We start from the raw sequence: 16539 nt of genomic DNA on the forward strand, positions 1-16539 counted from the left end.
GACAACAGGCTAGTTAGAAGAGACAGCAGGCTAGTTAGAAGAGACAACAGGCTAGTTAGAAGAGACAAAAGGCTAGTTAGAAGAGACAACAGGCTAGTTAGAAGAGACAACAGGCTAGTTAGAAGAGACAACAGGCTAGTTAGAAGAGACAACAGGCTAGTTAGAAGAGACAACAGGCTAGCTAGAAGAGACAACAGGCTAGTTAGAAGAGGCAGCAGGCTAGTAAGAAGAGACAAAAGGGTTTAAGGAACAGTATACAAATTCATTAACCGAATCTGTGGCTGAAACTTCAAGTAAAATACAGAAAATGAACAGGAAGCAAGGTGGACAGAACATTTCAGAGGTTCTCAACAGAGAACCCCCTGTGGATCTAATTAACACACCTGAAACTGCTCCAGAAGATCTAAACATAAACACCGACCCACCAACCGAAGAAGAAATAATCACTACCATCAAGTCCACTAAAGAATGGAAAAGCTCCAGGTCCTGATAGCCTCAATGCAGAGCTGTTCAAAATCTTCACTGACATCTGAATGAAAGGAAAGATACCTTCAGATTGGACCAAAATGATCATCATACAGGTACCTAATTAAGAAGGGCACACTACTGCAATAACAGGATGTGTATCAGTTCCCAACAAGATCTATTGCAAGATTATCGTACAATGGATGTCTTCAGCTGTAGACAAAGTGCTTATGAACGAACGAGCGGATTTTAGGGGAGGAAGGAGCTGTACAGACCAGATATTTAGCTTCAGGAACATTATTGTGCAATGTAGTGAGTTGCATTGGAAGCTCTACATCAACTTTATTGACTTCCAGAAGACTTTAGACAACATCCGCCGCGGAAGCTTATGGAACATATTAAGAATGTATGGAATCTCCACCCATGTCGTTAACATCATAAAACAGTTCTGCAGCAACTTCTCATGCACTGTGGGAACGAACAACATGAGCTTTGCTGTGAAGTCTGGAGTTTGTTAAGATTGTGTGATTTCAGCCCTACTCTCGGGCGAACAACAGAAGATCAGGCAAGAGGTATACGATGGACCTTGTATTTTACTAAGACCTTGACTTCACCGATGACAACTCTTTTATCACACACCAACATTTATGAGCCAAAAATGGACAGAATCCAGTCATTTGGCAAGAAGGCCTGGTTAACAACTGCAGCAAGACAAAGGTCATGAAAAATGAAATAATCTACAGAATATCGCTATTTTTAAAACAAGCGATAGAAAGCTGGTTGCAATTTCAGTATAATCCACCTTAAACGACAGAACACATATTACAAAAAATATTATGGTTAAACTCAAATATACAAATTGATATATATGTATTTTTTGGGGGGAGAAACAAAATTACAAACAGTATAATCTTTATTAATGATATCATAAGTAGTACTGGCGGAGTTATGTCACACATGCAGCTAACAAAAATATATGGTCTGCTCTATCCAAAACTACAACCAACTGATCGCACCATTATCACAAAAATATATGGTCTCCTCTATCCAAAACTACAACCAACTGATCGCACCATTATCACAAAAATATATGGTCTGCTCTATCCAAAACTACAACCAACTGATCGCACCATTATCACAAAAATATATGGTCTCCTCTATCCAAAACTACAACCAACTGATCGCACCATTATCACAAAAATATATGGTCTCCTCTATCCAGAACTACAACCAACTGATCGCACCATTATCACAAAATATATGGTCTCTTCTATCCAAAACTACAACCAACTGATCGCACCATTGTCACAAAAATATATGGTCTGCTCTATCCAAAACTACAACCAACTGATCTCACCATTATCACAAAAATATATGGTCTGCTCTATCCAAAACTACAACCAACTGATCGCACCATTATCACAAAAATATATGGTCTGCTCTATCCAAAACTACAACCAACTGATCGCACCATTATCACAAAAATATTGTGGTGTAAGTAAAAATACGTCAAAGTACTACTTAAGTATTTTTTTGTGGGCTATCTGTACTTTACTTTACTATTTATATATTTTTTTAACTTTTACTTTTACTCCACTACATTCCTACAGAAAAGTATGTACTTTTTACTCCATACATTTTCCCTGACACCTAAAAGTTCTTGTTACGTTTATTATGCTTAGCAGGACAAGAACATATTCAAATTCACACACTTATCAAGAGAACATCACTGCTGCCTCTGATGTGGCAGACTCACTAAACACAAATGCTTTCTTTGTAAATGATTGTCTTACTGTTGGAGCGTTCTGCTGGCTATCTGTAAATACAAAAATGTAAAATTAAATCTTGCCACCTGGTTTGATTCATATATGGGATTTAAAACAATTTATACTTTTACTTTTGATACTTAAGTATATTTTAGCAACTACCTTTAATTTGAATACTTATGTATATTTAAAAACCAAAGACTTTTAGACTTTTACTAAAGTATTATTTTACTGGGTGACTTTACATTTTTGGAAGGATAGAGTGGAAGGATAGGGTGGGTGGAAGGATAGGGTGAGTGGTAGTGTGGAAGTATAGGGTGGAAGTCTATCCTGATTAAGAAATTCTATTCCTCTTGAAGTTCAGGGTGAGTGGTAGATGAAAACTCTCCCTCTCATTAACCTTTCCCTTCCTCTCTGGTGCCATTTCTTTCTCATTTCATTCACACATTCACAAAGCATTTAATGGGCAGGCCCCAGAACTCTGAAATATATTCTTCATGTAAACATTATGTGTAATTTATTAGGAAATATGTCAGCCTGTAAACTGTTGTCACTCTGGTGTTGCCCAATGTCTGCAGTTTGCAAGCAACCCATTTCATGGCCCATTGCCAATACTATAATATAATATATAATACCTTTTCTCAGCTGAGGGCCGTTGTGTCACCGTTTCCTCCATCCCAGCAAATAATTAGTTTACAACAATGAGAACATGCTTTCTTGTACAGTACCTCTGTATATTTTGATAAGACGTGGACCCGTTCAAAGTGTTTAATGTAGCCTATTGTTCTCCACCTGCCGTGAAAAATGATCCCACGCTCCACCAAGCAATATCTAATTGAACAATATTAAAGACAAAGAAACATTTCAGAGCATAAAGATGTCAATGGTTCCCATTTGAAATAATAAGAACACCCTACTCTATTTGATACTTGGGTCATTGATTTAGTCAACAAAGGTGTGGGTGCGCAAAAGTTATTGAAAAAGAGCATAAAGCATGATCTCAAGTCCTCTTGTCTAATTAACATACTATAGTGTAAACGTGACAAACCATGAAAAACAATATTATTCTCAAAAGGCTTTATTTGTGTGTTCATACAGGCTATGTATTGCACATGGATATTGTAAAAAGGAGGCTACATTTGGCTATAACTTTAACAAAGGTCGATGTTACAATGTGTTACAATGTTACTCCTACTGAAAAGACCAAAACACAGTGTATGTTGCGGCTAAATGTGTAAGTTTATGGACATAGGCTACCTGAGAGGGACTACATATTTTTCTCTGCCAATCCATTCCTGATATCATCTTACCTTGGGACAGAACCTTTAAAGATATACCATAGAAATGCCTTTCCCGTTAAGTAGGCTGTTTGGGTATCATGGCTCCGTTATCCTTGAGAATAAGGTCCAATGTAAACAACACATTTAAACATAGGCCTATAGCTCAATCCAGACGCGTTAAATTATATCGTTAATTTCCTCAACATTATGGGGTAACATAGAAGATGCTTCGATAGAAATGTTGTGATGCCAACAACCCAAATAAGGGTACCACATGAAGGCATAACTTAAATATTGGAATTTTAGGCTATAATTCTAATTTTCAAAAAGCGTTAATGCATTATAAGAATAGGCCCTATTACGCAGTTTGAATAGTGCCCAAAAAAGCATGTGCGTTTAGGATTGTGTAGTTCTCGCTGGGGCATCTCCGTTTTCCATGGTAACTATCTCCTCCTGCCTGTGCTCTGGTACGTTAGAAAACCGATCCGTTATTAAATCCGAATCACGTTGTGCATCGGTAAAGGTAACCGGTCCCCGCGTACCCCGGGCCTGGTCAGAGGTAGAGTCGGTGCGCAAAGTCGGATGATCTGCGTTTGAAGCCACCGCGGCTTCCGCCAGCGTCACTCCGTTCATCCGAGAAGAATCCGTAGCTTGGCTCTCTTGAATATAATTCAACCCAGATCCTTCCACAGGTTCATGTTGTACCCCAACAGCAGGAGAGACCAAGCTAAACGTCCACCACTTATCCTCTTGGTCCATGGTTGCGTGCGTAGGCAAGTTCACCGAGTCCTCTACAGTGACACTTGGAGACCCGTGTCTTACTTCTGTTGGAGTTGCCAATTTGTTGTTTGTGGCTGGGTAGCTTTGCGCAGAGACCAAGTGTATTTTCGTTGGTCCAACATTCGCTGTTTTGGGCGTATTGTCGTCTGCGGAGACCGTGGGACTTTTACTACTGCTATCCGCCCACTGAAATGCCTCAGTCCCGGACGTCTCTGTTTTGATGGTAACTGGTGATGCCTTGGACCTCGTGTCGTCGCGTATACTAGCGTCCGTCTGCGTACCTGTGTGCATTGTATTATTTGGCACACTACTGGTGGTTATGTTCGCAGTAGTATTCGCCGCGACAACGGTCACAGCATTGGGGCTCGCAAATGACGAGGAGGCGGCAGACGTCGGTTTCCATATTAGGCTGTAGTATATGGCCAATATTATAGCCGCCAGAGAAACGGACAATACGTATGCGAAAACAGTGGCCAGTCTCACCCACTTTTTGTTAGTCTTCGCAGCCATTTTCGCCTTTTTGTCCCCCGTGTATGTGGCGGGTTTCCCCCGTTCCATGTTGGGCATGAAGTCCCTGTCCCTCATTTTCGACCTTCTCCCTCTTCGCTCCGCCGCGCCGTCCGTCTTGAAGGATTAGATGGTATCCACGGTGCAAGAGAAGACGCTTACCCGCTTAATTAACGCACACAAAATGTGTCTTTCACACCGACGTATCACTTCGTAACCAAACAGATTACTATCGCGCTCATCTTGGCTCGGATATAACACAGGCTCACTTTATAAAGCGGTTGCACCCTTCCGTTATTTACCAGGCATTTACTGGGAAGATAATGAGATGGTGCGGTGCGCTAGTCTCCGTGGTCCATGCGCTTTCTGCTACGCTCACTGCAATTGTTTATCCCAACGAAAGCTCTTGTAGGCGATTATTTAGAGGTTTTGCGTCCAAGCAGCGAGGACGTGATTAATTCGACTCATTAAATGAGGTAACGTACAAGGGCGCCTCAGCAAAGTAAGTGGACAGTCTGGTCTCAAAACATGGTCGGGAGGCGGGCCTTTGATGAAGCGAGGAAATTTCAATATTTTTTTTACCATGCATTGATCAATTTCACTGTCCTCAAATGCCATGATTTCAAGACATCAGACTTAATGAAAATAGGCTACATGTTTCTCTCTCGTTGCATTAGCCTATACTTATTGTAGTCTGCATAAGGATAGATGAATGCACATGGTGATCTTTTGTTTTTTACGTCCATGTAAAAACACAAAGATAAAAACGAACCATACTGGACCACATGCAACACACACAGTATGTCACCTATCAGCCTATAGGCTATATTATAGACCTATAGCCTGCCTGCCTGCCAGAACACCCTATTACAGGCAATTGACCAATGCCCACAAACCAGACACACTGAAGGTTATTTTGAATTATAAATTAAAGATCCCTGAAATGTCCCATACGCATAATTCATGAATCCCCCCAGGATCTATTTGGATTACTTTTTTTGGTGTTGTCATTGTTCAGTCATCATCAAATACTTGAACTACATAAAGTCTTGATGCACAATGAGTGATGCCTATACTTATTGAGCACATGCGATTGATTGCATGGACAGCTCCGCGTAGTAAACCATTGGGACGAACAGAGGTATGAGCAAAGCTTAGGTGCACCTGTTGGTGTAACAGTATAGCGCGCACCACCGCTAACTAGCTAGCCATTTCACATCGGTTACATTGGAAATTGTGATAGAATACAGAATTGTCATCTTACTGAAATGTTGCAAAAGCCCAAGAAGGGTCTCTCTGGCTATCAAAGTCTCATTTAATTTGAAGGATGGGGGAACTGCTTGATGAAGCTATTATGCACCATTGCGCCTACGCCTATACTATAGCCTACTTATTCGTTGTAGCTACCTCAGAAATTGAGGAAGGCTTTTATTTCTTACCCTTCTATTGTGGTTGGTTGAAGTTAGTGACACTTTTAACTTCGCTGATATAAGACCTATCTATCAATTTCTCACCAAATAAATGTTCAGATCAGATGCTCAGATTACCAGACAAGGAAGGCTGTGCACAAATAATTATTCATCCCATTTCTGTAACTCTTTTCGTAGAATAACAAATACATTTAAACTACATTGTCTAGGCGGAATAAAAGACCACAGGAGACCGTTTTTTCATTTTACATGCAACAATCCATGGTTTCACGCTTCACACTTTAGTCACACACCGGCGTCGGCTGTGTCTCGATGATGGCATTGCGCGAATCACGTCAGCGCCATGACGCAAGCTACGTTCCAAAGCCAGCAGGCACAGCTCCGTGACGCACCCGGGACTGTCAAGGGAGGGGACCTTGTTGTTCTGGGACTCCATCCAACTAGCACAGCCAGGAATGTGTTACTTGTTTCTCTTTACATAGACCATTTATATTGACTTCCTGTGTTGGGTCCAGACCTCTCTCATAACTGAATGTAGGCTATGAAAAGGTTCATCATGGTCCCCATAGCTGCCTGGTACCTTGATCTAAATTGGATTTGGTGATCAATCATTGATGCTTTAGTGTTTTCAAGGTCATTGTGGAGCATCATAGTATCATTTTCTGTCTTTGCACAAGGTATAGGCTTGAATAAGGGACATTCCAAATAAAAGTGCTCTTAAAAAACAGATATTAACAGATACACCCACTCATTGCCTAGCAGAGAAAAAAGTAATTGGTTGAGAGAGAGAAAAAAAAAAAAGGGTTTCCTGGATCTTACATAAAATTAGATTTGCATTTAGGCTCAAGGATGAAGCTCATTGATTTGTGCTGGTGAGGGTCTTACTTTCTGCCAGATGAAGTGTGTATGTGTGTGTGTGTGCTTGTGTGGTGAGAACTATAGCCCATTTATCCCTAATAAGCACATTGTCTACAGATGTTCCATCAGCCCCTAGTTTTACACAACCATATGCAAACCCAACACCTTCCACTTGTGTATGTTGTAAACATGTGTGTATATGACCAGATCTCTTCGTGAAATAGCAGTACATAAATTAGTAGCCTATGTCTGCACTACTGCTCACGCCAACCACTGCACAGCTTAGGTGTGCGACTGAGCGTACCTGTATCCGTGAAAAGGGACATATTCTGTGCGCTGTAACCTTTTCCATATTCCCTCTGGGATTTCTGTATGAATTTTGGATGGGTGGTCTCCAGGGAGGCAGAGACAGAGGCCACTGGGTTAATGTTGCTGACTGACAGCAGGCCTACGTCAGTCAGTCTCCCCTGGTGACTGTCTCCAATGGCGACAGCCTCCGGCACACATCTGTGCTCCTCTGCGTTTCATCCTCTAGAAAATGGGGGGAGTGAGTGTATCTGTAATATTTGAATGAAAAAATAAGCACACACTGTACATGCTTATTCCTGCAAGTGTGTGAAATGTAGGCCTATGTGTACTTTTTGCAGTTGTAGCTCTTTTTTTTTTGTGAGTGAGTGTGCTCATTCATGTGTAACTAGTGATCTGTGTGTTAGAGTGACAGATGTAACCAGTCACTGCAGATTGGCAATCCACTTGTATCCATTTTGGAGCTCAGCAGGTGGCCTCAAAATCTGTTCTGGAACATGGCCGCTATCATGACATCATGACTTCCTCTTTAGAGCTATAGTTAGCCCATCTGTCAATACTCCTGTGACATAATTTCCTGTTTTTAAGTAGCTTTTTATGCTTTTGGGATCTTCTGACACAGTAACAAGAGTGTGTGTGTGTATGTGTGTGTGTATGTGTGTGCGTGCGTGTGCGTGTGTGTGTGTGTGCGTGTGTGTGTGTGTGTGTGTGTGTGTGTGTGTGCGTGCGTGCGCGTGTGCGTGTGCGTGCGTATGTGTGTGCGTGTGTCTGTGTGTGCGCGTGTGTATCTGTGTGCGTGCGTGCGTACGCGTGTGTGTGTGTGCGTGCGTGCGTGCGTGCGCGTGTGTGTGTGTGTGTGTGTGTGTGTGTGCGCGTGCGTACGTATGTGTGTGTGGCAAAATCTCTTGGTGGCCTTTGAGCAGCGGTGTTGGGTAATAAAGTGTCTGGCGCCAACAGCAGCAGCTGGGCACTGTAAACTCAGGGGAGGAGGCACTCTGACTCTTTGGCGCTGCCAGGCACTCAATTACAGCCAATTAACCAATGCACACAAGCCAGACACCCTGAAGGTTATTTTGTATTAAAAATAAAAGATCCCAGAAATGTTCCATACGCACCAACGGCTTATTCCTCTCAGATTTTGTGCACACATTTGTTTGCATCCCTATTAGTGTCCTTTGCCAAGACAATCAATCCACCTGGCAGGTGTGGCATATCAATAAGCTGATTAAACAGCATTATCATTCTACAGGTGCACCTTCTGCTGGGGACAATAAAGGCCACTCTAAAATGTGCAGTTTTGTCACAAAACACAATGCCACACATGCCTCAAGTTTTGAGGGAGCGTGCAATTGTCATGCTGACAGCAGGGATGTCCTCCAGAGTTGTTGTCAGAAAATGTAATGTTAATTTCTCTACCATAAGCCACCTCCAACTTCGTTTTAGAGAATTTGTCAGTAGGTCCAACCGGCTTCACAACAGCAGACCACGTGTATGGCGTCGTGTGGGCAAGGGGTTTGCTGATGTCAAATTGTTGTTGCCCTATGGTGACGGTGGGGTTATGGTATGGGCAGGTGTAAGCTACGGACAACAAACTTAATTGCATTTTATCAATGGCAATTTCAATGCACAGAGATACCGTGACAAAATCCTGAGGCCCATTGTCTGGTCATTCATCCACCAGCATCACCTAATGTTTCAGCATGATAATGCACGGCCCCATGTCGCAAGGATCTGTACACAATTCCTGGGAGGTGAAAATGTCCCAGTTCCTGGATCGACGTGTACGACAGTGTGTTCCAGTTCCCGCCAATATCCAGTAACATCGCACAGCCATTGAAGAGGAGTGGGACAACATTCCACAGGCCACAATCAACAGCTTGATCAACGCTATGCGAAGGAGATGTGTCGCGCTGCATGAAGTAAATGGTCACACGAGATACTGACTGGTTTTCTGATCAAAGCCCTGAACTATTTTTTAAAAGGTATCTGTTACCAACAGATGCATATCTGTATTCCCAGAGATTAGGGCCTAATGAATGTATTCTAATTGACATTTACACTTTTGTTCAGTATGTTTTACATTTGTTTTTCATTCATATTATTTCAGCACTTTTGTATGGCTACACAATCTATGTTTCATATCTTACATAAAGAAGTGTCGTGTTTGGCAGGTTTGAGGTGTTTGACAAGAATGTCCGATTTTTAGCAAGGATGGGTGTGTGTGTGTGTCTGTCTGTTTGTGTCTCTCTGCGTGTGCGTGAGCGTGTGTGCACGAGCGTGCGTGTGTCCCAAAGTTATCATAGATTTGTTATTTTTACTTTTTTTATTTCTATTAGTTGTTTATTTGGAATTGAGTTTAGTTTCAGTTGTCAGACCTGATTGGCTAGTATTTACTTCATTTCAAATGTGTAGTAGTATTTCTATTTTGTTTTTATATTATTAAGTTTTAGTTTTAGTTTTAGTTTTAGGGAGAGAAAACATGTGTGGCTTGGAGACATTATGTTGTCCATGTCTGGGGGACAGCAGTGCATAATGGGATGGGTCAGGTCATAGGTCAGGTTTAATAGGGCAATCAGCAGTTGCTGCATCCATTGTTTTACTTATAAATGATGTGTACACATTGATTCTTGAAGAATATAACTTATAAATGCCTCATTAGCTTAGTTCGATTGTCGGTCCCCATCAGAATCCAAAATATAAGCTTGTTTTACTAAAATGTTTGTAAATGTGAACAAACACTGTGCAGCCTCAAAACATGGTTAAAACTATAATCCTTACAGGTCTGTCTGTTAATGTTAGAGTGGTTGCAATTCTCCATCCCCATCCTTCAGCTTTTTACCAAAACAGTGGCAGAGTGGCTTTGTTATTGTTTCACCTGCTGATTGGTCCTTTAAATGATGAGGTCAAATGCAATGTGACTTGGATTTAAAAGGAATAGCGCTAACACTGGTGTAAAAAGATATGGCAGAAGGAAACTCTTTCTCACCCATGTTCACACCAATCCAATGCTTTTCACCTTAGTAGGACAAGTTAGATACATAGCCTGTTTTTTCCCTGTTAGCTTGTGATAGTGATGTCGTCTCAGATATCCCAGACCTTGGAGCATTGTAAGCTAGGCAAGCAACTCATCTGTCTAGAGGCTAATAGTGACATCGCCATCACCTGCCAGCATTTACCCTCCAGATTCAGTAGCTTGAAAACGGCCCGAAAAGATTGAATAACGCATTGGAAACCCAATTGGATTTTTGCCCAAAATTGAGATAAAAACTAAAACAACATAATTCATGATAGTTTTTTAAAAATATATTTGAGTTAGTTAATTTTGGAGTCAAAGATAATAGTTTCATTGTTGTTTAAGTTATAGGTTTGTTCATTATTTTTTACTTCAGTTTACTAAATAATTTTTTCATTATTTGTTTTCATTTTAATTTCAGTTTTAGTTTACTATAATAACCTAGGTGAATGCTCTGAAAAATGAGTCTTGATATTTACAACACCTCCAAAGATGCCTTAGAATATCTTTGTCATACAAACCAATACCCAAACTATCTTCACCTTCTGGGTCTGCAAGCTGTGCTGTGATTCATGCCTTCTGATTTGCCCACAACCAAACAGAATGAGATACAGCCTGAGATAAAGGGTCTTGGTGCCTGGTTCTAATTGGCCACCATCTGCACATCAAACAGGCCTCTCTCTCTCTTTTCACCCCCAGCCACCTCAACTAGAGGAGATCAGAGAGAGAGAGAGAGACAGAGAGAGAGAGAGAGAGAGAGAGAGAGAGAGAGAGACAGAGAGAGAGAGAGAGAGAGAGAGAGAGAGAGGCATAATAGTGTTGAAACACAATGAGTGAGTGTGCATGCACCTTTATCTGTCAATGTGTGTGCATGCACCTTTATCTGTCAATGTGTGTGCATGCACCTTTATCTGTCAATGTGTGTGCATGCACCTTTATCTGTCAATGTGTGTGCATGCACCTTTATCTGTCAATGTGTGTGCATGCACCTTTATCTGTCAATGTGTGTGCATGCACCTTTATCTGTCACTGTGTGTGCATGCACCTTTATCTGTCAATGAGTGTGCGTGCACCTTTATCTGTCAATGTGTGTGCATGCACCTTTATCTGTCAATGCGTGTGCATGCACCTTTATCTGTCAATGTGTGTGCATGCACCTTTATCTGTCAATGTGTGTGCATGCACCTTTATCTGTCAATGTGTGTGCATGCACCTTTATCTGTCAATGCGTGTGCATGCACCTTAATCTGTCAATGCGTGTGCATGCACCTTTATCTGTCAATGCGTGTGCATGCACCTTTATCTGTCAATGTGTGTGCATGCACCTTTATCTGTCAAGGTGTTTGCATGCACCTTTATCTGTCAATGTGTGTGCATGCACCTTCATCTGTCAATGTGTGTGCATGCACCTTTATCTGTCAATGCGTGTGCATGCACCTTTATCTGTCAATGCGTGTGCATGCACCTCTATCTGTCAATGCGTGTGCATGCACCTTTATCTGTCAATGCGTGTGCATGCACCTTTATCTGTCAATGCGTGTACATGCACCTTTATCTGTCAATGTGTGTGCATGCACCTTTATCTGTCAATGTGTGTGCATCCACCTTTATCTGTCAATGTGTGTGCATGCACCTTTATCTGTCAATGTGTGTGCATGCACCTTTATCTGTCAATGTGTGTGCATGCACCTTTATCTGTCAATGTGTGTGCATGCACCTTTATCTGTCAATGTGTGTGCATGCACCTTTATCTGTCAATGTGTGTGCATGCACCTTTATCTGTCAATGTGTGTGCATGCACCTTTATCTGTCAATGTGTGTGCGTGCACCTTTATCTGTCAATGTGTGTGCATGCACCTTTATCTGTCAATGTGTGTGCATGCACCTTTATCTGTCAATGTGTGTGCATGCACCTTTATCTGTCAATGCGTGTGCATGCACCTTTATCTGTCAATGTGTGTGCATGCACCTTTATCTGTCAATGTGTGTGCATGCACCTTTATCTGTCAATGCGTGTGCATGCACCTTTATCTGTCAATGCGTGTGCATGCACCTTTATCTGTCAATGCGTGTGCGTGCACAAATGTGTGTGTATACCTGTATTTGGGGGAGAGTGGGACATGAGACAGACACCAACACAGCCTTGAAAGGGGGCAGGTACTGCTCCACGTAAAATGTGACACACTGTGGTCACTGTCAGGTTTAGCACGTGCCCTGGTAACCCCCCCTGATATATCTAGTAGTTTTCAATTAAATCCCTTATTCATTTAAACGTGGTTTCATATGATTTTTCCTCATCCTGTGTATACATCTTGTTATTTATTATGTACGAAATGACATTTGAGGAAATCTTCTAAACACTGCCCTGTTTTTGTCCTACACAAGAGCACAAATAGAAGTATATCTCATATGAATCATTAAAATATTAATCCTATTTGGATGATATACTGTAAATTTACTGAACTGTACACTGTACGCACGCACGCACACACATACATACATATATACACTGTATATACAGTGCTCTCAGAAAGTATTCAGATCCTTTGACCTTTTACACATTTTGTTACGTTACAGCCTTGTTCTAAAATGTATTAAATTGTTTTTGTCCCCTCGCCAATCTATACACAATACCCCATAATGACAAAGCAAAAGGTTTTTAAAATTACAAATAAAAACAGAAATATCACATTTACATAAGTTTTCTGACCCTTCACTTAGTACTTTGTTGAAACACCTTTGGCAGCGATTACAGCATCGAGTCTTCTTGGGTATGACGCTACAAGCTTGGACCACCTGTATTTGGGGAGTTACTCCCATTCTTCTCTGCAGATCCTCACATGCTCTATCAGGTAGGATGTGGAGCATTGCTGCACAGCTATTTTCAGGTCTTTCCAGAGATCGATTGGGTTCAAGTCTGGGTTCTTGCTGGGCCACTCAAGGACATTCAGAGACTTTTCCCGAAGCCACTCCTGCGTTGTCTTGGCTGTGTGCTTAAGGTCGTTGTCCTGTTGGAAGGTGAACCTTCGCCTCAGTCTGAGGTCCTGAGCTCTCTGAAGCAGGTTTTTATCAAGTATCTCTCTGTACTTTGCTCTGTCCTTCTTTGCCTCGATCGTGACTAGTCTCCCATTCCCTGCCACTAAAAAACATCCCCACAGCATGATGCTGCCACCACCATGCTTCACCCCAGGGATGATGCCAGGTTTCCTCCAGACGTAATGCTTGGCATTCAGGCCAAATAGTTCAATGTTGGTTTCATCAGACCAGAGAATCTTAAGGTGTCTTTGGCAAACTCCAAGCGGGCTGTCATGTCAATTTTACTGACGAGTGGCTTCCGTCTGGCCACTCTATCATAAAGGCCTGATTGGTGGAGTGCAGCAAAGATGGTTGTCCTTCTGGAAGTTTCTCCCATCTCCACAGAGGAACGCTAGAACTCTGTCAGACCATCGGGTTCTTGGTCACCTCCCTGACAAAGGACATTCTCCCCCGATTGCTCAGTTTGGCCAGGCGGCCAGCTCTAGGAAGAGTCTTGGTGGTTCCAAATTTGATGGAGGCCACTGTGTTGTTGGGGACTTCCTTCAATGTTGCAGAAATGTTTTTGTACCCATCCCAAGATCTGTGCCTCGACACATCCTGTCTCGGAGCTCTATGGAAAATGTTTTCGACCTCATGGCTTGATTTTTGCTCTGACATGCACTGTCAACATTGGGACCTTATATAGACAGATGTTTGCCTCTCCAAATCATGTCCAGTCAATTGAATTTACCGCAGGTGGACTCCTGGATGATCAATCTCAAGGATGATCAATGGAAACAGAATGCACCTGAGCTCAATTTCGAGTCTCATAGGAAAGGGTCTGAATACTTATGTAAATAAGGTATGTCTGTTTTATATTTTTTTTATACATTTGCTAAAATAATTATGGGGTATAGTGTGTAGATTGCTGAGGATTTTTTAAAAATGTAATCCATTTTAGAATAAGGCTATAATGTAACAAAATATGGAAAAAGTAAAGGGGTCTGAATACTTTCCGAAGGTACTGAGTATATACAGTACCAGTCAAAAGTTTGGACACATACTCATTCAAGTGTTATTCTTAATTTTGACAATTTTCTAAATTTTAGAATAATAGTGAATACATCATCTATGAAATAACACATACGGAATCATGTAGTTAACAAAAAAGTGTTCAACAAATCAAAATATATTGTTTTTTCTTCAAAGTAGACACCCTTTGCCTTGATGATAACTTTACACACTCTGGCATTCTCTCAACCAGCTTCATCTGGAATGTTTTTCCAACGGTCTTGAAGGATATATCACACACGTGCTGAGTACTTGTTGGCTGCTTTTCCTTCCCTCTGCGGTCCAACTCATCCCAAACATTCTCAATTAGGTTGAGGTCGGGTGATTGTGGAGGCCAGGTCAAATAGCCCTTACAGAGAACCTACTCTGCGTCACAAAGACACATCAGCTGGAACCAAAAATCTCAAATTTGAACTCATCAGACCAAAGGACAAATTTCCACCAGTCTAATGTCCATCGTGTTTCTTGGCCCAAGTAAGTCTCTTCTTCTTACTGGTGTCCTTTAGTAGTGATTTCTTTGCAGCAATTCGATCATAAAGGCCTGATTCACGCAGTCTCCTCTGAACAGTTGATGTTAAGATGTGTCTGAAACTTGAATTCTGTGAAGCATTTGGGCTGCAATTTCTGAGGCTGGTAACTGTAATCAACTTATCCTCTGCAGCAGAGGTAACTCTGAGTCTTCCTTTCCTGTGGCGGTCCTCATGAGAGTCAGTTTCATCATAGCGCTTGATGGTTTTTGCAACTGCACTTGAAGAAACTTTCAAAGTTCTTGACTTTTCCGGATTGACTGACCTTCATGTCTTAAAGTAATGATGGACTGTTGTTTCTCTTTGCTTATTTAAGCTTTTCTTGCCATAATATGGACTTGGTCTTTTACCAAATTGGGCTATCTTATGTATACCATCCCTACCTTGTAACACAACACAACTGATTGACTCAAACGCATTAAGAAGGAAAGAAATTCCACAAATCAACCTTTAACAAGACACACCTGTTAATTTCAATGCATTCCAGGTGACTACCTCATGAAGCTGGTTGAGAGAATGTCCAAGCGTATGCAAAGCTGTCATCAAGGCAAACAGTGGATACTTTTTTGTGGTTACTAATTTCATAGTTTTCACTATTATTGTGCAATGTAGAAAATAGTTTGAAAAAGAAGAAGAAAGAGGCTGTGTGTGTAGGTTGTATGACACAAATCGAATCAAATCAAAGTTGGTCACGTATGCTGAATACAGTGAAACGCTTACTTACAGGCTCTAACCAATCGTGGGGAAAAAGGTGTGTGTGTGTGTGTGTGTGTGTGTGTGTGTGTGTGTGTGTGTGTGTGTGTGTGTGTGTGTGTGTGTGTGTGTGTGTGTGTGTGTGTGTGTGTGTGTGTGTGTAGGTAAGTAAAGAAATGAAACAGTAAAAAAATATTTGAAAATAAGAGTAGCAAGGCTATATACAGACACCGGTTAGTCAGAGTCAGAGTCAGAATTAAAGGAGAATTATATTTATATTAAATATTTTGTTAGTTTGTCTTTACATTCTGTTGTTAATGTTATTAATTTTCTTTGTAAAGTAGTTTTAACGAATCACAAACATTCCCCGTAAACACCTCTAGAGGTCAGTATTGGTCAAGATATGCTGTCATTGATCAGCGAGAATACAATTTACACAATTTCAAATACTGTGCAATTCCTGATTCATGTTTGTTTCAGTAAACAATAGATCTATTTACATGTAGGGAATGAACTAGCTCATTTTAAAGAGACAGATATATGACTCTAATAGGAAAAGGGCGGGATATAATGCACTTCCCCCTCTGACACTGCCAAAACAAGAGGAATACATTTGTTCGGCTACCTCTGATCGGATCGGTGTGTGACTGAGTGTACCTGTATTTGGCATGTGTAGCCTTTGGCTATATAGATAAGCAGGCCTCAGCGATCATGGTGCATTTTAACCCTACTGTTTTGACACTACAATATCGAAGTAATCCATTTTCTAAAAATGGGAGCTTAGTAGAACTAGTGTATGATTTTACTTAACAAAAAGGAATGCTTTTA

General features: G+C 41.2%; 1 protein-coding gene across 1 annotated transcript; it reads right to left on the bottom strand.

Moving 5' to 3' along the window:
- Window positions 1–3293: 3293 nt before the first annotated feature.
- LOC109900522 (cell wall protein IFF6-like) lies at window positions 3294–5106 on the bottom strand. The gene has a single exon (XM_020496180.2). It carries the CDS (start codon window positions 4874–4876, stop codon window positions 3908–3910), a length of 969 nt encoding a protein of 322 aa, XP_020351769.1. The 5' UTR covers window positions 4877–5106; the 3' UTR covers window positions 3294–3907.
- Window positions 5107–16539: the final 11433 nt, after the last annotated feature.

The sequence above is a fragment of the Oncorhynchus kisutch genome, linkage group LG12 (assembly GCF_002021735.2).
Source record: "Oncorhynchus kisutch isolate 150728-3 linkage group LG12, Okis_V2, whole genome shotgun sequence".
Classification (NCBI taxonomy): domain Eukaryota; kingdom Metazoa; phylum Chordata; class Actinopteri; order Salmoniformes; family Salmonidae; genus Oncorhynchus; species Oncorhynchus kisutch.

Coding starts and splice junctions, on each gene's coding strand:
- LOC109900522 (XM_020496180.2), bottom strand. CDS start 4,876: ATGAGGGACAGGGACTTCATGCCCAACATGGAACGGGGGAAACCCGCC.